This window comes from Oncorhynchus gorbuscha, linkage group LG05 (assembly GCF_021184085.1).
Source record: "Oncorhynchus gorbuscha isolate QuinsamMale2020 ecotype Even-year linkage group LG05, OgorEven_v1.0, whole genome shotgun sequence".
Classification (NCBI taxonomy): domain Eukaryota; kingdom Metazoa; phylum Chordata; class Actinopteri; order Salmoniformes; family Salmonidae; genus Oncorhynchus; species Oncorhynchus gorbuscha.
In genome coordinates this window covers 85,421,345-85,448,844 of record NC_060177.1, presented here as the reverse complement: position 1 = coordinate 85,448,844, position 27,500 = coordinate 85,421,345, and the positions used below count along the sequence as shown (strand labels likewise).

At 46.2% G+C, this 27,500-nt stretch overlaps 1 protein-coding gene across 19 annotated transcripts in view; it reads left to right on the top strand.

The window, feature by feature from the left end:
• LOC124036602 (calcium/calmodulin-dependent protein kinase type II subunit beta-like) overlaps positions 1-27,500 on the top strand; it is a 160,499-nt gene that overhangs the window by 119,761 nt on the left and 13,238 nt on the right. For 6 of the 19 annotated variants that reach the window (XM_046351378.1, XM_046351379.1, XM_046351377.1 and 3 more), the window contains 3 exons: positions 2,540-2,577; positions 7,987-8,064; positions 21,588-21,632. In XM_046351378.1, coding sequence (XP_046207334.1) covers positions 2,540-2,577; positions 7,987-8,064; positions 21,588-21,632 — 161 coding nt within the window. The remainder of the gene's footprint in view (positions 1-2,539; positions 2,578-7,986; positions 8,065-21,587; positions 21,633-27,500) is intronic. The other 13 variants (XM_046351386.1, XM_046351381.1, XM_046351390.1 and 10 more) reach the window with 7 other exon arrangements.

Sequence of the window (27,500 nt, the reverse complement as noted above, 5' to 3'; positions counted from 1 at the left end):
AGAAAGAGAGAAAGAGCTACATAGAGAGAGCTACAGAGAGAGAGAGAGCACTACAGAGAGAGCTACCTAGAGAGAGAGAGCTACAGAGAGAGAGAGAGCTACAGAGAGATAGCTACAGAGAGAGAGAGAGAGACCTACAGAAAGAGAGAGAGCTACATAGAGAGAGCGCTACTGGGACGGTGCTATAGAGGAGAGAGACTGGGACGGTGTTATAGAGGAGAGAGACTGGGACGGTGCTATAGAGGAGAGAGACTGGGACGGTGCTATAGAGGAGAGAGATTGGGACGGTGCTATAGAGGAGAGAGATTGGGACGGTGTTATAGAGGAGAGAGACTGGGACGCTGCTATAGAGGAGAGAGACTGGGACGGTGCTATAGAGGAGAGAGACTGGGACGGTGCTATAGAGGAGAGAGACTGGGACGGTGCTATAGAGGAGAGAGACTGGGACGGTGCTATAGAGGAGAGAGACTGGGACGGTGCTATAGAGGAGAGAGACTGGGACGGTGCTATAGAGGAGAGAGACTGGGACGGTGCTACAGAGGAGAGAGACTGGGACGGTGCTACAGAGGAGAGAGACTGGGACGGTGCTACAGAGGAGAGAGACTGGGACGCTGCTACAGAGGAGAGAGACTGGGACGCTGCTATAGAGGAGAGAGACTGGGACGCTGCTACAGAGGAGAGAGACTGGGACGCTGCTATAGAGGAGAGAGACTGGGACGGTGCTATAGAGGAGAGAGACTGGGACGGTGCTATAGAGGAGAGAGACTGGGACGGTGCTATAGAGGAGAGAGACTGGGACGGTGCTATAGAGGAGAGAGACTGGGACGCTGCTATAGAGGAGAGAGACTGGGACGGTGCTATAGAGGAGAGAGACTGGGACGGTGCTATAGAGGAGAGAGACTGGGACGGTGCTATAGAGGAGAGAGACTGGGACGCTGATATAGAGGAGAGAGACTGGGACGGTGTTATAGAGGAGAGAGACTGGGACGGTGCTATAGAGGAGAGAGACTGGGGCGGTGCTATAGAGGAGAGAGACTGGGACGCTGCTATAGAGGAGAGAGACTGGGACGGTGCTATAGAGGAGAGAGACTGGGACGGTGCTATAGAGGAGAGAGACTGGGACGGTGTTATACTGACAGGTACAGAGGAGAGAGACTGGGACGGTGCTATAGAGGAGAGAGACTGGGACGGTGCTATAGAGGAGAGAGACTGGGACGGTGCTATAGAGGAGAGAGACTGGGACGGTGCTATAGAGGAGAGAGACTGGGACGCTGCTATAGAGGAGAGAGACTGGGACGGTGCTATAGAGGAGAGAGACTGGGACGGTGCTATAGAGGAGAGAGACTGGGACGGTGTTATACTGACAGGTACAGAGGAGAGAGACTGGGACGGTGCTATAGAGGAGAGAGACTGGGACGGTGCTATAGAGGAGAGAGACTGGGACGGTGCTATAGAGGAGAGAGACTGGGACGGTGCTATAGAGGAGAGAGACTGGGACGGTGCTATAGAGGAGAGAGACTGGGACGGTGCTATAGAGGAGAGAGACTGGGACGGTGCTATAGAGGAGAGAGACTGGGACGGTGCTATACAGGAGAGAGACTGAGACGGTGCTATAGAGGAGAGAGACTGGGACGGTGCTATAGAGGAGAGAGACTGGGACGGTGCTATAGAGGAGAGAGACTGGGACGGTGCTATAGAGGAGAGAGACTGGGACGGTGCTATAGAGGAGAGAGACTGGGACGGTGCTATAGAGGAGAGAGACTGGGACGGTGCTATAGAGGAGAGAGACTGGGACGCTGCTACAGAGGAGAGAGACTGGGACGGTGCTATAGAGGAGAGAGACTGGGACGGTGCTATAGAGGAGAGAGACTGGGACGGTGCTATAGAGGAGAGAGATTGGGACGGTGTGTGTGTCTTGGTAGGAGCACCATTTCAGGCTCTAGCCCTGAAGGGGACCGAGGGGACAGGCTCCAGTATTAAGCCCCAAATTCGTTTTCTATCTCTGCCTCGTTAACTGATTAACCAGTTCCTCTTAATGAGGTTCTGTTGCTCGCGGCAACCCACATCAACTCTCGCTGGGCCTCCTGTGCCACGCCGAATGGGATAGTTTTAACCCAGGAACAGTTCTGTGTTCTCTGTGACACAATGGATACGGACTGTTGTCTGTTTGAATATTTCCCCTCTTGCTGAGGATTATGGGTATTATGCTAAACAGACCACTGTCTTTAGTACGAACAAACCTCCTCTCCTCTCTAAATCTCCAGAAGATCTCAGAGGAGTGTTGTGATTATCAGGGTCTGCTGGACCAGTCGTTGATAACCTGTGTAAAGATGTCAGCGTTTACTACCTCCTGTTACCACTGTCTTGTCCCCTACCCTGTTGGATTCTTTTTCTACCTGTGGTTGAATTTGGGTTACCCGTCTACAACTAGGAACCCTACGGGACTACAGGTTGATACTGATACACCTTTGTGATCTCTCTGATCTCCTGTTCTACCAGAATCTCTGACCTGTGTGTCTGCTGTTGTTTCCCATTGCAGCAGCCAAGAGTTTGCTCAACAAGAAGGCAGATGTCAAGGTAAGACCCCCCTCTCTCTTTTTCTTCTCTGTCTCTCAATTCAATACCATTTCAAAGAGATGTATTACCATGGTAAACACATGTTAACATTGCCAAAGTGACATAGATGATCAACAGAAGTGAAATAAACAATAAATAAAATGAACAGTAAACATTACACTCACAAGACTTTCAGAGGAAAAGAGACATCTCAAATGTCATTATGTCTATATGCAGTACTGATCTTTCTCAGTCTCTCTGCTCCCCTCTCTCTCTCTCTGCTACCTCTCTCGCTCTCGCTCTCGCTCTCTCTGCTCTCCATCTCCTCTCTTTCTCTCTCCTCTCCCTCTTTCTCTCTGCTCCCTCTCTCTCTCTCCTCTCTCCCTCCCCTCCCTCTCTCTCTGCGTGCGTGCGTGCGTGCGTGCGTGTGTGTGTGTGTGTGTGTGTGTGAGCTTTGTGCTAGCTGCTTTCTGGTCTGTTTATTCAGTAGGAATTGTGACTACAGTTCCAGGAATAGACATGAGTCTGAACCCTGGAAACACACCAGACAGAAATAGACTCTCAGTCTCACACACACACACACACACACACACACACACACACACACACACACACACACACACACACACACACACACACACACACACACACACACACACACACACACACACACACACACACACACACACACACACACACACACACACACACACACACACACACACACACACACACACGTCCCCCTGCTCCTCTCCACGCCACACTCATAATCGCCTAGCAACAGGCCCCTGACACACTCCTCCTCCGTCTTTCTCACTCTCTCGTTATTATTTCCCTGGTTGTATCTCCTCTCTGACTCCTCTCCTTGTCTCCTCTGACCCCTCGTACACCTCTCGCTGTCTCCTCTGACCCTTCTGACCCCTTGTACACCTCTCCTTGTCTTCTCTGACCCCTCGTACTCCTCTCCTTGTCTCCTCTGACCCCTCGTACTCCTCTCCTTGTCTCCTCTGACCCCTCGTATTCCTCTCCTTGTCTCCTCTGACCCCTCGTACTCCTCTCCTTGTCTCCTCTGACCCCTCATACTCCTCCCCTTGTCTCCTCTGACCACTCTAACCCCTCGTACTCCTCTCCTTGTCTCCTCTGACCACTCTGACCCCTCTCCTTGTCTCCTCTGACCCCTCTCCTTGTCTCCTCTGACCACTCTGACCCCTCTCCTTGTCTCCTCTGACCCCTCTTACTACTCTCTTCGTCTCCTCTGACCCCTTTTACTCCTCTCCTTGTCTCCTCTGACTACTCTGACCCCTCTTCCTCCTCTCCTTGTCTCCTCTGACCCCTCTGTCTCCTCCTTGTCTCCTCAGATTAATATTGTTTTGTTGATTTTTGTTAACCTTTATTTAACTAGGCAAGTCAGTTAAGAACAAATTATTTTTACAATGACAGCCAAGGAACAGTGGGTTAGCTGCCTTTTTCAGGGGCATATAACAGCCAGACACTACAGTCTTGTGTTGCGTACAGTATAACAGCCAGACACTACAGTCTTGTGTTGAGTACAGTATAACAGCCAGACACCCCAGTCTTGTGTTGCGTACAGTATAACAGCCAGACACCCCAGTCTTGTGTTGAGTACAGTATAACAGCCAGACACCCCAGTCTTGTGTTGAGTACAGTATAACAGCCAGACACCCCAGTCTTGTGTTGAGTACAGTATAACAGCCAGACACCCCAGTCTTGTGTTGAGTACAGTATAACAGCCAGACACCCCAGTCTTGTGTTGAGTACAGTATAACAGCCAGACAGTCTTGCGTTGAGTACAGTATAACAGCCAGACACCCCAGTCTTGTGTTGAGTACAGTATAACAGCCAGACACCCCAGTCTTGTGTTGAGTACAGTATAACAGCCAGACACCCCAGTCTTGTGTTGAGTACAGTATAACAGCCAGACACCCCAGTCTTGTGTTGAGTACAGTATAACAGCCAAACACCCCAGTCTTGTGTTGAGTACAGTATAACAGCCAGACAGTCTTGCGTTGAGTACAGTATAACAGCCAGACACCCCAGTCTTGTGTTGAGTACAGTATAACAGCCAGACACCCCAGTCTTGTGTTGAGTACAGTATAACAGCCAGACAGTCTTGCGTTGAGTACAGTATAACAGCCAGACACCCCAGTCTTGTGTTGAGTACAGTATAACAGCCAGACACCCCAGTCTTGTGTTGAGTACAGTATAACAGCCAGACACCCCAGTCTTGTGTTGAGTACAGTATAACAGCCAGACACTACAGTCTTGTGTTGAGTACAGTATAACAGCCAGACACTACAGTCTTGTGTTGAGTACAGTATAACAGCCAGACACTACAGTGTTGTGTTGAGTACAGTATAACAGCCAGACACTACAGTGTTGTGTTGAGTACAGTATAACAGCCAGACACTACAGTGTTGTGTTGAGTACAGCCAGACAACAGCCAGACACTACAGTGTTGTGTTGAGTACAGTATAACAGCCAGACACTACAGTGTTGTGTTGAGTACAGTATAACAGCCAGACACTTCAGTGTTGTGTTGAGTACAGTATAACAGCCAGACACTTCAGTGTTGTGTTGAGTACAGTATAACAGCCAGACACTACAGTCTTGTGTTGCGTACAGTATAACAGCCAGACACTACACTCTTGTGTTGCGTACAGTATAACAGCCCTTTGTATAAAGTTTTGTCTATGTACAGTATAAAGCCACAGGCTACTCTAGCATTTGATCAGTAGACAAAAAGTTAATATCTTCATCTGCAAGGTCCTTTAGAAAACCGAGAACCTAGCAGTTTGAGTTAATTGTTCTGCATTTTAATCACAATGGATACCAGTTTGTCCATGACCATTAACAGAAGAGTTGCACAGCTCTGTTTGCTACCTAATTGATTTAACTACAACTGTCACTACACCTGTGCCTAAACCTGTCCCGACACCTGTCCCTACACCTGTCCCCACACCTGTCCCTACACCTGTCACTATACCTGTCACTACACCTGTCCCTATATCTGTCCCTATACCTGTCCCTACACCTGTCCTTACACCTGTCCTTACACCTGTCCCTACACCTGTCACTACACCTGTGCCTACACCTGTCACTACACCTGTCACCACACCTGTCACTACACCTGTCACTACACCTGTCACTACACCTGTGCCTACACCTGTGCCTACACCTGTCACTACACCTGTCACTACATCTGTCACCACACCTGTCACTACACCTGTCAATACACCTGTCACTACACCTGTGCCTACACCTGTGCCTACACGTGTCCCTACACCTGTCACTACACCTGTGCCTACACCTGTCACTAAACCTGTCACTACACCTGTCACTACACCTGTCACTACACCTGTCACCACACCTGTCACTACACCTGTCACTACACCTGTCACTACACCTGTCACCACACCTGTCACCACACCTGTCACTACACCTGTGCCTACACCTGTCCCTACACCTGTCACTACACCTGTGCCTACACCTGTCCCTACACCTGTCACTACACCTGTGCCTACACCTGTCACTACACCTGTCACCACACCTGTCACTACACCTGTCACTACACCTGTCACTACACCTGTGCCTACACCTGTCACTACACCTGTCACTACACCTGTGCCTACACCTGTCACTACACCTGTCACTACACCTGTCACTACACCTGTGCCTACACCTGTCACTACACCTGTCACTACACCTGTGCCTACACCTGTCACTACACCTGTCACTACACCTGTGCCTACACCTGTCACTACACCTGTCACTACACCTGTCACTACACCTGTGCCTACACCTGTCCCAACACCTGTACCAACACCTGTCACTACACCTGTCACTACACCTGTCCCTACACCTGTCACTACACCTGTGCCTACACCTGTCCCAACACCTGTCACTACACCTGTCCCGTGCATGTGACCATCGTTGTGTGTTTTTCTCTGTAGGTGTTTCCTCCACAGACTCCATCACCATAAAAGTATGAGTGATCCCTTCACACTCAGTCAGTGCGCCTTCCTAACCGCTCGCCCTCTTATTTACCTTTCACTTCTCCTGATGATGCCATCCTCTGTTCCTATCCTCCACTTGTGTGTTCTCCTCTGTCTTCCTTCCCTCTTAAGAAGCCACATAAATGGTCCTCCTCTCTTCCTGCTCTGTCTTCCTGACTGATGAAGTTCTTTCTGGTGATTTGAAGCCCATTGATCAACCAGAAGTGATGCTCACCAATCAAGTCCCCTGTTTTATTTGACATGCTCATCTAGCAGTACTGTCTGTCTGTCTGTCTGTCTGTCTGTCTGTCTGTCTGTCTGTCTGTCTGTCTGTCTGTCTGTCTGTCTGTCTGTCTGTCTGTCTGTCTGTCTGTCTGTCTGTCTGTCTGTCTGTCTGTCTGTCTGTCTGTCTGTCTGTCTGTCTGTCTGTCTGTCCCTCTGTCTGTCCCTCTGTCTGTCCCTCTGTCTGTCCCTCTGTCTGTCCCTCTGTCTGTCCCTCTGTCTGTCCCTCTGTCTGTCCCTCTGTCTGTCCCCTCTGTCTGTCCCTCTGTCTGTCCCGTCTGTCTGTCCGTCTGTCTGTCCGTCCGTCTGTCCGTCCGTCTGTCCGTCCGTCTGTCTGTCCGTCTGTCTGTCTGTCCGTCTGTCTGTCTGTCTGTCTGTCTGTCTGTCTGTCTGTCTGTCTGTCTGTCTGTCTGTCTGTCTGTCTGTCTGTCCCTCTGTCTCTGTCTGTCCCTCTGTCTCTGTCTGTCCCTCTGTCTCTGTCTGTCCCTCTGTCTCTCTCTCTCTCGCTCTGTCTCTCTCTCTCGCTCTGTCTCTCTCTCTCTCTCTCTCTCTCTCTCTCTCTCTCTCTCTCTCTCTCTCTCTCTCTCTCTCTCTCTCTCTGTCTCAAGGCCTCTTCTCCATGGTTAACACTGCTACAGTAATACACTGCTACAGTAATACACTGCTACAGTAACACACTGCTACAGTAACACACTGCTACAGTAACACACTGCTACAGTAACACACTGCTACAGTAACACACTGCTACAGTAGTACACTGACTGCTACAGTAACACACTGCTACAGTAACACACTGCTACAGTAATACACTGACTGCTACAGTAACACACTGCTACAGTAACACACTGCTACAGTAACACACTGCTACATTAACACACTGCTACAGTAACACACTGCTTGACCCTCACTGCTGCTGTTTCCTTTGAACCACTGTGATACTGTGTATTAACCCACCACTCCCTCCATGCCAGCTAAAACCATCACTTATCAAGGTAGTGCAAATGCTCAATGAACGTTTCAGAATACTATTTGAACCCAGGTCTATTTGTGTTAACCCTTTCACCACCAAGGCCCATCCTCCATCTAGAGAATCCACTGTTCTTAACCCTGTGTTGTCTCCCCTCTCCCTGCACAGCCCCAGACACCACAGACAAACAGCACCAAAAACAGCATAGTCACCAGCCCCAAAGGAAACGTCCCTACTCCTGTTCTGGTATTTACCTTTGATCCCTGTCTGTCTGTCTGTCTGTCTGTCTGTCTGTCTGTCTGTCTGTCTGTCTGTCTGTCTGTCTGTCTGTCTGTCTGTCTGTCTGTCTGTCTGTCTGTCTGTCTGTCTGTCTGTCTGTCTGTCTGTCTGTCTGTCTGTCCGTCCGTCCGTCCGTCCGTCCGTCCGTCCGTCCGTCCGTCCGTCCGTCCGTCCGTCTGTCGTTTAGTGTCACTTTAGATCAGCTATGGTGCTGTGCTGTCTCTGACACGTGTGGCTCTGTGTTCGTCCGTGGCTCGTCGTCGTTCTGTCACTTTAGATCAGCTATGGTGCTGTGCTGTCTCTGACACGTGTGGCTCTGTGTTCTGTCTCTGACACGTGTGGCTCTGTGTTCTGTCTCTGACACGTGTGGCTCTGTGTTCTGTCTCTGACACGTGTGGCTCTGTGTTCTGTCTCTGACACGTGTGGCTCTGTGTTCTGTCTCTGACACGTGTGGCTCTGTGTTCTGTCTCTGACACGTGTGGCTCTGTGTTCTGTCTCTGACACGTGTGGCTCTGTGTTCTGTCTCTGACACGTGTGGCTCTGTGTTCTGTCTCTGACACGTGTGGCTCTGTGTTCTGTCTCTGACACGTGTGGCTCTGTGTTCTGTCTCTGACACGTGTGGCTCTGTGTTCTGTCTCTGACACGTGTGGCTCTGTGTTCTGTCTCTGACACGTGTGGCTCTGTGTTCTGTCTCTGACACGTGTGGCTCTGTGTTCTGTCTCTGACACGTGTGGCTCTGTGTTCTGTCTCTGACACGTGTGGCTCTGCTCTGTGTTCTGTCTCTGACACGTGTGGCTCTGCTCTGTGCTCTGTCTCTGACACGTGTGGCTCTGTGTTCTGTCTCTGACACGTGTGGCTCTGTGTTCTGTCTCTGACACGTGTGGCTCTGCTCTGTGTTCTGTCTCTGACACGTGTGGCTCTGCTCTGTGTTCTGTCTCTGACACGTGTGGCTCTGCTCTGTGTTCTGTCTCTGACACGTGTGGCTCTGCTCTGTGTTCTGTCTCTGACACGTGTGGCTCTGCTCTGTGTTCTGTCTCTGACACGTGTGGCTCTGTGTTCTGTCTCTGACACGTGTGGCTCTGTGTTCTGTCTCTGACACGTGTGGCTCTGTGTTCTGTCTCTGACACGTGTGGCTCTGTGTTCTGTCTCTGACACGTGTGGCTCTGTGTTCTGTCTCTGACACGTGTGGGCTCTGTGTTCTGTCTCTGACACGTGTGGCTCTGTGTTCTGTCTCTGACACGTGTGGCTCTGTGTTCTGTCTCTGACACGTGTGGCTCTGCTCTGTGTTCTGTCTCTGACACGTGTGGCTCTGCTCTGTGTTCTGTCTCTGACACGTGTGGCTCTGCTCTGTGTTCTGTCTCTGACACGTGTGGCTCTGCTCTGTGTTCTGTCTCTGACACGTGTGGCTCTGCTCTGTGTTCTGTCTCTGACACGTGTGGCTCTGCTCTGTGTTCTGTCTCTGACACGTGTGGCTCTGCTCTGTGTTCTGTCTCTGACACGTGTGGCTCTGCTCTGTGTTCTGTCTCTGACACGTGTGGCTCTGCTCTGTGTTCTGTCTCTGACACGTGTGGCTCTGCTCTGTGTTCTGTCTCTGACACGTGTGGCTCTGCTCTGTGTTGTGGCTCTGCTCTGTGTTCTGTCTCTGACACGTGTGGCTCGGCTCTGTGTTCTGTCTCTGACACGTGTGGCTCTGTGTTCTGTCTCTGACACGTGTGGCTCTGTGTTCTGTCTCTGACACGTGTGGCTCTGTGTTCTGTCTCTGACACGTGTGGCTCTGTGTTCTGTCTCTGACACGTGTGGCTCTGCTCTGTGTTCTGTCTCTGACACGTGTGGCTCTGTGTTCTGTCTCTGACACGTGTGGCTCTGCTCTGTGTTCTGTCTCTGACACGTGTGGCTCTGCTCTGTGTTCTGTCTCTGACACGTGTGGCTCTGTGTTCTGTCTCTGACACGTGTCAGATGCGTTAAATCTGTCAAAGAGCGCTTCACTGTCATTGACTGTCACCGTGTGTCACTGTTTCCTTCAACTTTGTTGCGGTGTCTTTTATTATTGGTATTTCGCATCCAGAGACGACAGGACAGAAGCAGATATCAGAGTCTGTGGGTAGCTGTCTGTCTGTCTGTCTGTCTGTCTGTCTGTCTGTCTGTCTGTCTGTCTGTCGGTCTGTCTGTGTCTGTCTGACACGTGTGGCTCTGTGTTCTGTCTGACACGTGTGGTCTGTCTGGTCTGTCGGTCTGTCTGTGTTCTGTCGTGTCTGTGGTTCTGTCGGTCTGGCTCTGTGTCTGTCTGACACGTCTGGTCTGTCTGTGTTCTGTCGATCTGTCTGTCGTGTGGCTCTGGTTCTGTCCCTATAGCGGAGGTCTGATCTGCCATCCTGGTGTGTGATTGGTTAGTAGAGAAGCTATGTCAGGCAACCTGAGGGGGGGGGGGATTAAATATCTGTCAAAACAGGAAGACAATTGACAGATATAATGATGAATTATTATTTAGGGAGGATAAGTAAGTTAAATGACTATATCTGGTCACAACAAATCAACGGGAGGTAATTAAGCCATTAAAAGTGCTAGATGGTTTTAGACTAGTTGAAGCATGGTAGGCCTACTCCTTTATGTGGGTTGGTTTACCACATAAACTGAATATATTCACTTTTAAATCACTTAAGATAAAAAAAAGTGTCTGATAAATGTCCATATTACTCTACAACTGCCTCTCTCCTGTGATTAGGGCTACATCGGGTCCCAGTGAACAATGCCGTATCTAATAGTTGTAATAGTTACTATTACTATAGGTAATAGTTGGGTTAGGTAATAGTTGGGTTAGGTAATAGTTGGGTTAGGTAATAGTTGGGTTCTGGTAATGTGGTTGCTCTGGTTCTGGTAATAGTTGGGTTAGGTAATAGTTGGTTAGGTAATAGTTGTGTTCTGTCTAGGTAATAGTTGCTTGGGGTTAGGTAATAGTTGGGTTAGGTAATGGTTGGGTTAGGTAATAGTTGGGTTAGGTAATAGTTGGGTTCTGGTAATAGTTGGGTCTAGGTAATAGTTGGTGTTCTGGTAATAGTTGGGTCTAGGTAATAGTTGGGTTAGGTAATAGTTGGGTTAGGTAATAGTTGGGTTAGGTAATAGTTGTGGTCTACGTGTGGTAATGTTCTGTCTCTTGGGTTAGGTAATAGTTGGGTTAGGTAATAGTTGGGTTAGGTAATAGTTCAACTTTGTTAGGTAATAGTTGGTTAGGTAATAGTTGGGTTAGGTAATAGTTGGGTTAGGTAATAGTTGGGTTAGGTAATAGTTGGGTTAGGTAATAGTCTGTTGTCTGTCTGTAATGTTGTTAGGTAATAGTTGTCTGGTAGGTGTCTGTTGTTGGTCTGTTAGGTAATAGTTGGGATAGGTAATAGTTGGGTTAGGTAATAGTTGGGTTAGGTAATAGTTGGGTTAGGTAATAGTTGGGTTAGGTAATAGTTGGGATAGGTAATAGTTGGGTTAGGTAATAGTTGGGTTAGGTAATAGTTGGGTTAGGTAATAGTTGGGTTAGGTAATAGTTGGGATAGGTAATAGTTGGTAATAGTTGGGTTAGGTAATATTGGGTTAGGTAATAGTTGGGTTAGGTAATAGTTGGGTTAGGTAATAGTTGGGTTAGGTAATAGTTGGGTTAGGTAGTGGGATACAATGTTAGGTAATAGTAGTTAGGTAATAGTTGGGTTTTTAGGTAATAGTTGGGTTAGGTAATAGTTGGGTTAGGTAATAGTTGGGTTAGGTAATAGTTGGGTTAGGTAATAGTTGGGTTAGGTAATAGTTGGGTTAGGTAATAGTAATGGGTTAGGTAATAGTTGGGTTAGGTAATAGTTGGGTTAGGTAATAGTTGGGTTAGGTAATAGTTGGGTTAGGTAATAGTTGGGTTAGGTAATAGTTGGGTTAGGTAATAGTTTAGGTAATAGTTGGGTTAGGTAATAGTTGGGTTAGGTAATAGTTGGGTTAGGTAATAGTTGGGTTAGGTAATAGTTGGGTTAGGTAATAGTTGGGTTAGGTAATAGTTGGGTTAGGTAATAGTTGGGTTAGGTAATAGTTGGGTTAGGTAATAGTTGGGTTAGGTAATAGTTGGGTTAGGTAATAGTTGGGTTAGGTAATAGTTGGGTTAGGTAATAGTTAGGTAATAGTTAGGTAATAGTTGGGTTAGGTAATAGTTGGGTTAGGTAATAGTTAGGTAATAGTTAAGGTAATAGTTCTAGGTAATAGGTTAGGTAATAGTTGGGATAGGTAATAGTTGGGTTAGGTAATAGTTGGGATAGGTAATAGTTGGGTTAGGTAATAGTTGGGTTAGGTAATAGTTGGGTTAGGTAATAGTTGGGTTAGGTAATAGTTGGGTTAGGTAATAGTTGGGTTAGGTAATAGTTGGGTTAGGTAATAGTTGGGTTAGGTAATAGTTGGGTTAGGTAATAGTTGGGTTAGGTAATAGTTGGGTTAGGTAATAGTTGGGTTAGGTAATAGTTGGGTTAGGTAATAGTTGGGTTAGGTAATAGGTTAGGTAATAGTTGGGTTAGGTAATAGTTGGGTTAGGTAATAGTTGGGTTAGGTAATAGTTCGGTTAGGTAATAGTTGGGTTAGGTAATAGTTGGGTTAGGTAATAGTTGGGTTAGGTAATAGTTGTTAGGTAATAGTTGGGTTAGGTAATAGTTGGGTTAGGTAATAGTTGGGTTAGGTAATAGTTGGGTTAGGTAATAGTTGGGTTAGGTAATAGTTGGGTTAGGTAATAGTTGGGTTAGGTAATAGTTGGGTTAGGTAATAGTTGGGTTAGGTAATAGTTGGGTTAGGTAATAGTTGGGTTAGGTAATAGTTGGGTTAGGTAATAGTTGGGTTAGGTAATAGTTGGGTTAGGTAATAGTTGGGTTAGGTAATAGTTGGGTTAGGTAATAGTTGGTAATAGTTGGGGGGTAATAGTTGGGTTAGGTAATAGTTGGGTTAGGTAATAGTTAGGTAATAGTTGGGTTAGGTAATAGTTGGGTTAGGTAATAGTTGGGTTAGGTAATAGTTGGGTTAGGTAATAGTTGGGTTAGGTAATAGTTAGGTAATAGTTGGGTTAGGTAATAGTTGGGTTAGGTAATAGTTGGGTTAGGTAATAGTTGGGTTAGGTAATAGTTGGGTTAGGTAATAGTTGGGTTAGGTAATAGTTGGGTTAGGTAATAGTTGGGTTAGGTAATAGTTGGGATAGGTAATAGTTGGGTTAGGTAATAGCTAGGTAATAGGTAATAGGTTGGGTTAGGTAATAGTTGGGTTAGGTAATAGTTGGGTTAGGTAATAGTTGGGTTAGGTAATAGTTGGCATAGGTAATAGTTGGGTTAGGTAATAGTTGGGTTAGGTAATAGTTGGGTTAGGTAATAGTTGGGTTAGGTAATAGTTGGGTTAGGTAATAGTTGGGTTAGGTAATAGTTGGGATAGGTAATAGTTGGGTTAGGTAATAGTTGGGTTAGGTAATAGTTGGGTTAGGTAATAGTTGGGTTAGGTAATAGTTGGGTTAGGTAATAGTTGGGTTAGGTAATAGTTGGGTTAGGTAATAGTTAGGTAATAGTTGGGTTTGGTAATAGTTGGGTTTGGTAATAGTTAGGTAATAGTTGGGATAGGTAATAGTTGGGTTAGGTAATAGTTGGGTTAGGTAATAGTTAGGTAATAGTTGGGTTTGGTAATAGTTGGGTTTGGTAATAGTTGGGTTTGGTAATAGTTGGGTTAGGTAATAGTTGGGTTAGGTAATAGTTGGGTTAGGTAATAGTTGGGTTAGGTAATAGTTGGGTTAGGTAATAGTTGGGTTAGGTAATAGTTGTGTTAGGTAATAGTTGGGTTAGGTAATAATTAGGTCATAGTTGGGTTAGGTAATAGTTGGGAGTTAGGTAATAGTTGGGTTAGGTAATAGTTGGGTTAGGTAATAGTTGGGATAGGTAATAGTTGGGTTAGGTAATAGTTGGGTTAGGTAATAGTTGGGTTAGGTAATAGTTGGGATAGGTAATAGTTGGGATAGGTAATAGTTGGGGTAATAGTTGGGATAGGTAATAGTTGGGATAGGTAATAGTTGGGATAGGTAATAGTTGGGATAGGTAATAGTTGGGTTAGGTAATAGTTAGGTAATAGTTGGGTTAGGTAATAGTTGGGTTAGGTAATGGTTAGGTAATAGTTGGGTTAGGTAATAGTTGGGTTAGGTAATAGTTGGGTTAGGTAATAGTTGGGTTAGGTAATATTTGGGATAGGTAATAGTTGGGTTAGGTAATAGTTAGGTAATAGTTGGGTTAAGTAATAGTTGGGTTAGGTAATAGTTGGGATAGGTAATAGTTGGGTTAGGTAATAGTTGGGTAATAGTTAGGCTAGGTCATTTTAAACTTCTCACCCTCCCTAAACCTCCCTAACCCTCCCTCCCTCCATAACCTTCCCTCCCTCCCTTCCTCACCTCCCTAACCCTCCCTCCCTCCATAACCTTCCTTCCCTCCCTCCCTCCCTCCCTATCCCTCCCTTCCTCACCTCCCTAACCCTCCCTCCCTCCCTCCCTAACCTTCCCAACTTCCCTAAGTATCCCTCCCTAGCCTTCCCACCCTCCATAACCCTCCTTCCCTCCCTCCCTCCCTCCCTAACCTTCCCTCCCTCCCCCTACGTCCTCAATCTGCAGTTAAACCCCAGGTACTTTGTTCTCTTCTCTCTCCCCATCTCCCAAACTGTTGTCCAGGGCAACGGTTGTCATGACGACAATGTCATAATCATGTAGGAGACAGCTGGCTGGTGATTGGTCATCGGAAGGTGTCACTTTCTGGGGAGAGTGCTTGGAATGGTGTGGGGGAAAGTGTGTGTGTGCCTGTGTGTGTGATGCGTGTCAAATGAGGCTTCTAATAGAACTGTTGAGGGGAGATGGGAGGGGAGATAGGGAGGGAGGGAAAGAGGGAGGGAGGGAGGGAGGGAGAGGGAGGGAGGGGAGAAAAAAAGGGGTCCTGTCATGGTGTAATGGCATTGTAGAGTAGCTTTTACCTCACTCAGCGTGACAGCACCGGAAACTCTTCTGTAAACAGTAAACCCACTTAGCAGCAGATGCTGATGTGCCTACTACAGTACAGAACAACCCCGACTGGGTTGAAGTATACGGCCTTCGTTGACTCATAGTCGTCTCCTGTTAAGTAGAAAACACACCGTGCCGACGAGGGGCTTAAGGTAGAGGATGGCCGGCTGTGAACAGTGGCGATTCAACACGGATAAGTAGAGTCATTGGGAAGGAACAGATCTGACATGTGTCCCTGTATTACCACATGTTATGTGTCCGACAGAAACAGTTGAGTCAAGAGGTTGTGGTTGTGGCTTCTTCATAATGTTCTCTATGGTGTACTGTACACTATGTGCTTTTGTGGGGCGCAACGTTCCTGCAGGGTTTCTGTGAGGGTCTGCTGCATACACTTTTGTGTATTTGTGTAAAATATATGTGTTTTCAGACATGTCTCTGACGATTGTGTGTGTGTGTGTGTGTGTGTGTGTGTGTGTGTGTGTGTGTGTGTGTGTGTGTGTGTGTGTGTGTGTGTGTGTGTGTGTGTGTGTGTGTGTGTGTGTGTGTGTGTGTGTGTGTGTGTGTGTGTGTGTGTGTGTGTGTGTGTGTGTGTGTGAGAGAGAGTGGGTAAGTAGAGCTCTGCAGAATGGTTAGCAGACATGGTGTGTTTGTAACTTTTACCCAGAGTTCTCTCTGACCGTTCAAGCCATGTTCCTCTCCTCTGGCTCAGCGCGAGCATGTGTGTGTGTGTTTTTTAAATTGATTCAAAATTACAGTCCTCAGCTCATCCACCCCTCAACTCTATCACTCCAGAAGAATCTCTTCCAGTTTTAACCAGTTTTCTCACCTTTTGCTTTGACCTCATCTGACATACAGCGCAATCAGAAAGTATTCAGACCCCTTGACCTTTTCTACATGTTGTTATGTTACAGCCTTATTCTAAAATGGATTAAATCAATTTGGTTCCTCATCAATCTATTATGAAAAAGAGAAAACAGGTTTTTATACAATTTAGCAAATGTATTGAAAATAAATCAACAGAAATACCTTATTTACATAAGTATTCAGACTCCTTGCTATGAGACTCGAAATTGAGCTCAGGTGCATCCTGTTTCTGTCATGGTTCCACGTGTCACCAGAGGACAGCAGAGACCGTCCTAGAGACATTAAGGACACTCAGGTTGTCATGGTTCCACGTGTCACCAGAGGACAGCAGAGACCGTCCTAGAGACATTAAGGACACTCAGGTTGTCATGGTTCCACGTGTCACCAGAGAACAGCAGAGACCGTCCTAGAGACATTAACAACACTCAGGTTGTCATGGTTCCACGTGTCACCAGAGGACAGCAGAGACCGTCCTAGAGACATTAAGGACACTCAGGTTGTCATGGTTCCACCTGTCACCAGAGGACAGCAGAGACCGTCCTAGAGACATTAACGACACTCAGGTTGTCATGGTTCCACGTGTCACCAGAGGACAGCAGAGACCGTCCTAGAGACTAGAGGTTGACATTAACAACCGTCCACTCAGGTTGTCATGGTTCCACTCAGGTTGTCATGGTTCCAGAGGACAGCAGAGACCGTCCTAGAGACATTAACAACACTCAGGTTGTCATGGTTCAGAGGACACCGTGACACTCAGGTTGTCCAGAGGACAGCAGAGACCGTCCTAGAGACATTAACGACACTCAGGTTGTCATGGTTCCACGTGTCACCAGAGGACAGCAGAGACCGTCCTAGAGACATTAACGACACTCAGGTTGTCATGGTTCCACGTGTCACCAGAGAACAGCAGAGACCGTCCATTAGTAACGACACTCAGGTTGTCATGGTTCCACGTGTCACCAGAGAACAGCAGAGACCGTCCTAGAGACATTAAGGACACTCAGGTTGTCATGGTTCCACGTGTCACCAGAGGACAGCAGAGACCGTCCTAGAGAGGTTGTCATGGTTCCACGTGTCACAGAGGACACTCAGGTTGTCATGGTTCCACGTGTCACCAGAGGACAGCAGAGACCGTCCTAGAGACATTAACAACACTCAGGTTGTCATGGTTCCACGTGTCACCAGAGGACAGCAGAGACCGTCCTAGAGACATTAACGACACTCAGGTTGTCATGGTTCCACGTGTCACCAGAGGACAGCAGAGACCGTCCTAGAGACATTAAGGACACTCAGGTTGTCATGGTTCCACGTGTCACCAGAGGACAGCAGAGACCGTCCTAGAGACATTAAGGACACTCAGGTTGTCATGGTTCCACGTGTCACCAGAGGACAGCAGAGACCGTCCTAGAGACATTAACAACACTCAGGTGTGTCTTATTTACTCATGATGATTTCCCAGTTAAAAAATGTGTGTTTTCCAGAAGATTGAATTGTTCACCGTGTGCATTTGTTTCCTGACTGAGTTCGAGACTTAGTGTTTGTTGTTTTTCAAGTGTACTGTGATATTGCGGTTACCGTTTCTCAGTAAAATATTATGTTTATCCTTAACCACTGATTCCTTGTGTGGTCTCTTATCTTCGCCAACCTCACCACGTCACAGTTTCCATGGATCATCCTTGAGATGTTTCTACAACTTAATTGGAGTCCACCTCTGGTAAATTCAGTTGATTGGACATGATTTGGAAAGGCCAAGCCATGAGGTCAAAGGAATTGTCCATAGAGCTCCGAGACAGGATTGTGTTGAGGCACAGATCTGGGGAAGGGTACCAAAAATGTCTGTAGCATTGAAGGTCCACAAGAACCCAGTGGTCTCCATCATTCTTAAATGGAGGAAGTTTGTAGTTCAAAGACTCTTCCTAGAGCTGGCCACCCGACCAAACTGAGCAATCAACGGAGAAGGGCCTTGGTCAGGGAGGTGACCATGAACCCGATGGTCACTCTGACAGAGCTTCAGAGTTCCTCTGTGGAGATGGGAGAACCTTCCAGAAGGACAACCATCTCTGCAGCACTCAAACCAATCAGGCCGTTATGGTAGAGTGGCCAGACGGAAGCCACTCCTCAGTAAAAGGCACTCTCAGACCGTGAGAAACAAGATTCTCTGGTCTGATGAAACCAAGATTGAACTCTTTGGCCTGAATGCCAAGTGTCACGTCTGGAGGAAACCTGGCACCATCACTACGGTGAAGCATGGTGGTGGCAGCATCATGCTGTGGGGATGTTTATAAGCGGCAGGGACTGGGAGACTAGTCCGGATCGAAAGAAAGATGGCGCAAATGGTGCAAAGTACAAAGAGATCATTGATGAAAACCTGCTCCAGAGCGCTCAGGACCTCAGACTGGGGCGAAGGTTCACCTTCCAACAGGACAACGACCCTAAGCACACAGCCACGATAACGCAGGAGTGGCTTCGGGACAAGTCTCTGAATGTCATTGAGTTGCCCAGCCAGAGCCCGGACTTGAACTTGATCTCTCGCTGGAGAGACCTGAAAATAGCTGTGCCGCTGCCCCCCCCCCATCCAACCTGACAGAGTTTGAGAGGATCTGCAGAGAAGAATGGGAGAAATTCCCCAAATACAGGTGTGCCAAGCTTGTAGTGTCATACACAAGAAGACTCAGTGCTGTAATCGCTACCAAAGATGCTTCAACAAAGTACTGAGTAAAGGGTCTGATTACTGAAGTAAATGTGATATTTCAGTTATTTATTTGTTATAGATTTTCAAAGATTTCTAAAAATCTGTTTTTGCTTTGTCATGATGAGATATTGTGATGTCATTATGGGGTATTGTGTGTAGATTGATGAGGGAAAAAAACGATTTTAATGAATTTTAGAATAAGGTCAAGGGGTCTAAATACTTCCTGAATGTACTGTAAACATACCTTCAACCTCATCTGACCTACATATACAGACCTTCAACCTCATCTGACCTACATATACAGACCTTCAACCTCATCTGACCTACATATACAGACCTTCAACCTCATCTGACCTACATATACAGACCTTCAACCTCATCTGACCTAGATATACAGACTTCAACCTCATCTGACCTACATATACAGACCTTTAACCTCATCTGACCTACAGTACCAGTGAAAGGTTGGACACACCTACTCATTCAAGGGTTTTTCTTTATTTTTTAACTATTTTCTACAGTGAAGAATATTAGTGAAGACATCAAAACTATGAATGAACACATATGGAATCATGTAGTAACTAAAAAAGTGTTAAACAAATCAAAATATATTTTAGATTTGAGATTCTTCTAAGTGGCCACCCTTTTCCTTGATGACCGCTTTGCACACGCTTTGCATTATCTCAACCAGTTTCATGAGGTAGTCACCTTTGCACACTCTGGCCATTCTCTCAACCAGCTTCACCTGGAATGCTTTTCCAACAGTTTTGAAGGATTTCCCACGTATGCTGAGCACTTTCTGGGTGCTTTTCCTTCACTCTGCGATCCAACTCATCGCAAACCATCTCAATTGGGTTGATGTTGGGTGATTGTTGAGGCCAGGTCATCTGATGCAGCACTCCATCACCCTCCTTCTTCGTCAAATAGCCCTTTTACACAGTTGATGTTGAGATGTGTCTGTCACTTGAAGCATTTATTTGGGCTGCAATCTGAGGTGCATTTAATTGCTGATTTCTGAGGCTGGTAACTCTAATGAACTTATCCTCTGCGGCAGAGGTAACTCTGGGTCTTCCATTCCTGTGGCGGTCCTCATGAGAGCCAGTTTCATCATAGCGCTTGATGTTTTTTGCAACTGCACTTGAAGAAACTTGAAAAGTTCTTGAAAATTTCCATATTGACTGACCTTCATGTCTTAAAGTACTGATGAACGCTTGTTTCTCTTTGCTTATTTGAGTTGTTCTTCATAATATGGACTTGGTCTTTTACCAAATAGGGCCATCTTCTGTATACCACCCCTACCTTGTCACAACACAACTGCTTGGCTCTAATGCATTAAGAAGGAAAGAAATTCCACAAATGAACTTTTAACAAGGCACACCTGTTAATTGACATGCATTCCAGGTGACTACCTCACGAAGCTGGTTGAGAGAATGACAAGAGTGTGCAAAGCTGTCATCAAGGCAAAGGGTGGCTACTTTTGAAGAATCTCAAATATAAACTATGTTTTGATTTGTATATCACTTTTGTTGGTTACTACATGATTCCATATGTGTCATTTCATAGTTTTGATGATTCCAGAAAATATTAAACAATAAAGAAAAACCCTTGAATCAGTAGGCGTGTCCAAACGTTTGACTGGTACTGTACACACACACCTTTATCCTCATCTGACCTACATACATACATACTGTTCACATCTTTAACCTCATCTGACCTACATACATACATACTGTTCACACCTTTATCCTCATCTGACCTACATACATACTGTTCACATCTTTATCCTCATCTGACCTACATACATACATACTGTTCACATCTTTATCCTCATCTGACCTACATACATACTGTTCACATCTTTAACCTCATCTGACCTACATACATACTGTTCACATCTTTAACCTCATCTGACCTACATACATACTGTTCACATCTTTATCCTCATCTGACCTACATACATACATACTGTTCACATCTTTATCCTCATCTGACCTACATACATACTGTTCACATCTTTATCCTCATCTGACCCATACATACATACTGTTCACATCTTTATCCTCATCTGACCTATCTTTATACTGACCTACATACATGTTCACATCTTTATCCTCATCTGACCTACATACATACTGTTCACATCTTTAACCTCATCTGACCCTACATACTGTTCACATCTTTATCCTCATCTGACCTACATACATACTGTCCACATCTTTATCCTCATCTGACCCTCATCTGACATCTTTAACCTCATCTGACCTACATACATACTGTTCACATCTTTAACCTCATCTGACCTACATACATACATACTGTTCACATCTTTAACCTCATCTGACCTACATACATACTGTTCACATCTTTATCCTCATCTGACCTACATACATACTGTTCACATCTTTATCCTCATCTGACCTACATACATACTGTTCACATCTTTAACCTCATCTGACCTACATACATACTGTTCACACCTTTATCCTCATCTGACCTACATACATACATACTGTTCACATCTTTAACCTCATCTGACCTACATACATACTGTTCACATCTTTAACCTCATCTGACTACATACATACATACTGTTCACATCTTTAACCTCATCTGATCTTTAACCTCATCTACATACATACTGTTCACATCTTTATCCTCATCTGACCTACATACATACTGTTCACATCTTTAACCTCATCTGACCTACATACATACTGTCCACATCTTTATCCTCATCTGTTATTTTTCTCTTTCTCTCTACCTGTTTTCCTTCCTCACTCTTTCTTTGTCTTTCTATTCATCTCTCTCACTCTCCTTTGCTTTCTTTCTCCATCTCTCCCCATCTCTCTCTCTCTTTCTCTCTCTCCATCTCTCCTTCCATCTATCTTTACCTCCATCCCTCTCTTTTTGTAGGAGGCTCAGACCACTGTTATCCATAATCCAATGGATGGAACTAAGGTACACCCCCCTCTCTTCTCTTCTCTTCTCCGGTCCCCTCCTCTCCTGTCCCCCTCGCCTGTCCGCCCTCTCCTGTCCTGTCCTGTCCTCTCCCCCTGTTCTCTCCTCTCTTCTCTTCTCCTGTCCTCTCTTCTCCTCTCCTGTCCCCCTCTCCTGTCCTGTCCTGTCCTCTCTTCTCCTCCCCTGTCCTCTCTTCTCCTCTCTTCTCCTCTCTTCTCTGTCTCTCCCGCCCCCCTCTCTTGTCCTCTCTCCTGTCCTGCCCTGTCCTCTCTCTCTTCTCCTCTCCTCTCCTGTCCTGCCCTGTCTCTCTTCTCTCTCTTCTCCTCTCCTCTCCTCTCCTCTCCTCCCTCTCCTCTCCTGTCCTGCCCTCTCCTCTCTTCTTCTCTCTCTCTCTCCTCTCCTTCTGTCCTCTCCTGTCCTCCTCTCCTCTCCTCTCCTCTCCTCTCCTCTCCTCTCCTCTCCTCTCCTCTCCTCTCCTCTCCTCTCCTCTCCTCTCCTCTCCTCTCCTCTCCTCTCCTCTCCTCTCCTCTCCTCTCCTCTCCTCTCCTCTCTTCTCTTCTCTTCTCTTCTCTTCTCTTCTCTCCTCTCCTGTCTCTTCTCTTCTCTTCTCTTCTCTTCTCTTCTCTTCTCTTCTCTTCTCTCTCTTCTCTTCTCTTCTCTTCTCTTCTCTCCTCTCCTGTCCTGTCCTCTCTTCTCTTCTCTTCTCCTGTCCTCTCTTCTCCTTTACTCTCCTTCCCTCTCCTCCTGTCCTCACTTCTCCTCTCCTCCCCTGTTCTCTCCTGTCCTCCCATTCGTCTGTTCTGTTTTATATTTTTCCCCCCTTTCTGCGTCTTTGTGTCCGGGTCATCACAGAGGCCTGTGCTGTGTCATCACAGAGCCGTGTACTGTGTCATCACAGAGCCGTGTGCTGTGTCATCACAGAGCCATGTGCTGTGTCATCACAGAGCCAGAGCCGTGTGCTGTGTCATCACAGAGCCGTGTGCTGTGTCATCACAGAGCCGTGTGCTGTGTCATCACAGAGCCGTGTGCTGTGTCATCACAGAGCCGTGTGCTGTGTCATCACAGAGCCGTGTGCTGTGTCATCACAGAGCCGTGTGCTGTGTCATCACAGAGCCGTGTACTGTGTCATCACAGAGCCGTGTGCTGTTTGTGTGTAATTCTGCACAGTTATTTATGTTTTATCCAGCAGCCCGCCCAGCACAGTCCCTCCCTAACAGCGTGTGTGTAGGTGTGTGTGTGTGTGTGTGTTTGAGTGAAGACCATTTTTAAAACACTAATGTCAACTGGAAACAAATGGTTTGTTCGGTTGAACTTTGATAAAAAAATAGTAGCATATTGAGTTAATTGAATGTGCTCAATATTAGTCTCTACACTCTTAGAGAAAAAGGTGCTTTCTAGAACCTAATAGGGTCCTTCTGCTGTCCCCATAGGAGAACCCTTTGAAGAAGCCTTATTGGTTCCAGGTAGAACCCTTCCCACAGAGGGTTCTACCTGGAACCAAAAAGGGGTATCCTATGGGGACAGTCGAGAACCCTTTTGAAACCTTTTTTTCCTAAGAGTGTATAGTTCTTCAGGGACTTGCCTGTGCTACTGACCGTAACGGACAGACTTACAAAGCATACAGTATGTTTGTTTGTACCTCGCATTCACTAATCTTTCAAATCAAACCACTAAATTTCAACCCCTTGATGTTTTACTGAGGTACAAAGTGACTTAACACTGAGGCAAACCCTTACAGAATTTAATATGTCCCTAAGGGTGTGTGTCACGACTCCTACCGAAGGTGGCTCCTCTTCCTGTTCGGGTGGCGCTCGGCGGTCGTCGTCACCGGCCTACTAGCTGCCACTGATCCTTTTTCCCCCCTTGTCTGTTGATTAGTTACACCTGTGTTTAGTTAGGTTGGTTGGGCTTTATTATCCAGCCTCTGGGTGTGCAGGATCATTTTCAGTGTACGATTGTGCACGACTGTAGGTCACGCTTGTCCGTGTACGTGTGTATTTTCTGGACTGTTTAGTTCCCCGTGTTTTTGGGGCATTCGTTTGGGTTGGCGTCGTTTTCACCGGTGTTTCACCGGCACACAATGTTTCACCGGTTTTCACCGGTTGGCGTCGTTTTCACCGGTGTGGTGAATTAAAAGTATCGCTACCCTGAACTCTCTGCTTCCTGCGCCTGACTTCTTCCTCCACTACACCCCGGGCATTACAGTGTGTGTGTGCGGGGGTGTGGGTGAAACATTGTCCCCATGTGGCCTAACTGCACCAAACCTACAGGACTTATGTAACAGCCTGAAATCTACCGTGGCCCCTGTGGGATAGTCAACAGCTTCTGCTCTGCTTCCTCCCTTGGTTGGCCCTGTGAGCGTCTACAGTGTTTGTGTTCATACCATACTGGAGCATCTGTAGCCTGTATTTATCTACTGGTTTCATTACCATCTCTCCCTTGTCTATTTGTCTTTCTATCTATCAATCTGTTTGTCAGTGACACAGTTCTTGTGTTATATGTAGCCTATACAGTAGATCTACTATCTACTATCTGTGTCCTTAAATGGCTCCTTTTTCTATGTAGTGCACTCCTTTTGACTAGGGTCCATCAGGTAGTGCACTAGGCCCATAGGGCTCTGGTCAAAAGTAGTGCACTATATACTGTGGGGAATAGGGCTTGATTTGGGACGAATCCTACGTCTGGGAGGAGAATAACAAGCCGGGTCTAATAGAATTGTAATGGTCGTATCACACATTTATCTACGGTGTTGATTAGGTCAGTTCATATCAGGAATTTGTGAATTTTGTTGTTCAGAATGATTTTGGGGTTCAGAATTCCGCATGCGCGCACACACACACACACACACACACACACACACACACACACACACACACACACACACACACACACACATACACACACACACACACACACACACACACACACACACACACACACACACACACACACACACACACACACACACACACACACACACACACACACACACACACACACACACACACACACACACACACACACACACACACACACACACACACACACACACACTCGCACAGGTGACCTATTCTCTCTTCCTCACGAGACACACACTCCATCACACACTCTCCTCTGTGGAATTCTCCAGTGTAGAAGTTTTCCAAATGAGACCAGCGTATCCATGTCCTACCACGGGAATATAAAGCCCTTTAAATACACTAATTGGAAATCAGAGCTCCTTAGTCTGAATTCCAAACAGCACCTTATTCCCTAAAGAGTGCAATGAGTTTGACCAGGGCTCATAGGGTTTTGGTCAAAAGTAGTGCACTAAGTAGGGAATAGGGTGCCATGCAGGCCCGAAGTCTTAAACTCTTCCTCTGGCAGGTCAGGGGGGAGAGACACAGCATCCTGTGGAGAGCAACACATTACAGGTTACTGGGGGAATGGAAGAGATTAATGTAGGGGAATGGATGAGATTAACGTAGGGGAATGGATGAGATTAATGTAGGGGAATGGATGAGATTAATGTAGGGGAATGGATGAGATTAATGTAGGGGAATGGATGAGATTAATGTAGGGGAATGGATGAGATTAATGTAGGGGAATGGATGAGATTAATGTAGGGGAATGGATGAGATTAATGTTGGGGAATGGATGAGATTAATGTAGGGGAATGGATGAGATTAATGTAGGGGAATGGATGTCACATTGATTCAACACGGATTCTAGATCATATTTCTATGACCGAAGTGAGCAGGAGGGGAGGAAGCTGTAGGTGTGAATTAATGTTTCCTCAGGCAAGGCAACGCAAGGCCGTGTTAACACCCACACTCTGGTGGTATTAGGCACGCGCGTGCGCATGCACGCTCACACACACATACATGTACACACACACAGGTGGTATAGGGCTGTAGTGAAATTAACTGTAAGGGAATGAGTGGAAGGGGGCAGGCTGAGGTCAGAGGTTGGATCCTGAAGACATGCTGCTTTCTTAGGGATGCCCATGGGTGGGTTAACTGCTGCTTTCTTAGAGATGCCCATGGGTGGGTTAACTGCTGCTTTCTTAGAGATGCCCGTGGGTGGGTTAAAGGTCAAGGTCTACTCTAAGATGTGCTGTGTTGAAGTCAAGGTCTAGTCTAAGATGTGTTGTGTTGAAGTCAAGGTCTACTCTAAGATGTGTTGAAGTCAAGTTCTAGTCTAAGATGTGTTGTGTTGAAGTCAAGGTCTACTCTAAGATGTGTTGTGTTGAAGTCAAGGTCTAGTCTAAGATGTGTTGAAGTCAAGGTCTAGTCTAAGATGTGTTGTGTTGAAGTCAAGGTCTACTCTAAGATGTGTTGAAGTCAAGGTCTAGTCTAAGATGTGTTGTGTTGAAGTCAAGGTCTACTCTAAGATGTGTTGAAGTCAAGGTCTAGTCTAAGATGTGTTGTGTTGAAGTCAAGGTCTACTCTAAGATGTGTTGAAGTCAGGCTCTAGTCTAAGATGTGTTGAAATCAAGGTCTAGTCTAAGATGTGTTGTGTTGAAGTCAAGGTCTACTCTAAGATGTGTTGAAGTCAGGGTCTAGTCTAAGATGTGTTGAAGTCAAGGTCTAGTCTAAGATGTGTTGTGTTGAAGTCAAGGTCTACTCTAAGATGTGTTGAAGTCAAGGTCTACTCTAAGATGTGTTGTGTTGAAGTCAAGGTCTACTCTAAGATGTGTTGAAGTCAAGGTCTACTCTAAGATGTGTTGAAGTCAGGGTCTAGTCTAAGATGTGTTGAAGTCAAGGTCTAGTCTAAGATGTGTTGTGTTGAAGTCAAGGTCTACTCTAAGATGTGTTGTGTTGAAGTCAAGGTCTACTCTTAAGATGTGTTGAAGTCAAGGTCTACTCTAAGATGTGTTGTGTTGAAGTCAAGGTCTACTCTAAGATGTGCTGTGTTGAAGTCAAGGTCTTATTTCAATTCAACCAAAAAACAACAACATAGACTTACAGGTTAATTGTCAGTTACATACTCTAAGATGTGTTGTGTTGAAGTCGGGGCCTGTTCATTGTGTTGAAGTCAAGGCCTGTTCATTGTGTTGAAGTCAAGGCCTGTTCATTGTGTTGAAGTCAAGGCCTGTTCATTGTGTTGAAGTCTGGGCCTGTTCATTGTGTTGAAGTCTGGGCCTGTTCATTGTGTTGAAGTCTGGGCCTGTTCATTGTGTTGAAGTCTGGGCCTGTTCATTGTGTTGAAGTCTGGGCCTGTTCATTGTGTTGAAGTCTGGGCCTGTTCATTGTGTTGAAGTCTGGGCCTGTTCATTGTGTTGAAGTCTGGGCCTGTTCATTGTGTTGAAGTCTGGGCCTGTTCATTGTGTTGAAGTCTGGGCCTGTTCATTGTGTTGAAGTCTGGGCTTTTTCATTGTGTTGAAGTCTGGGCCTGTTCATTGTGTTGAAGTCAAGGCCTGTTCATTGTGTTGAAGTCTGGGCCTGTTCATTGTGTTAATTGTTCATTGTGTTATAGTCTGGGCCTGTTATAGTCTGGGCCTGTTCATTGTGTTGAAGTCTGGGCCTGTTCATTGTGTTGAAGTCTGGGCTTTTTCATTGTGTTGAAGTCTGGGCCTGTTCATTGTGTTGAAGTCAAGGCCTGTTCATTGTGTTGAAGTCAAGGCCTGTTCATTGTGTTGAAGTCTGGGCCTGTTCATTGTGTTGAAGTCTGGGCCTGTTCATTGTGTTGAAGTCTGGGCCTGTTCATTGTGTTGAAGTCTGGGCCTGTTCATTGTGTTGAAGTCTGGGCTTTTTCATTGTGTTGAAGTCTGGGCTTTTTCATTGTGTTGAAGTCTGGGCCTGTTCATTGTGTTGAAGTCAAGGCCTGTTCATTGTGTTGAAGTCTGGGCCTGTTCATTCATTGTGTTATAGTCTGGGCCTGTTCATT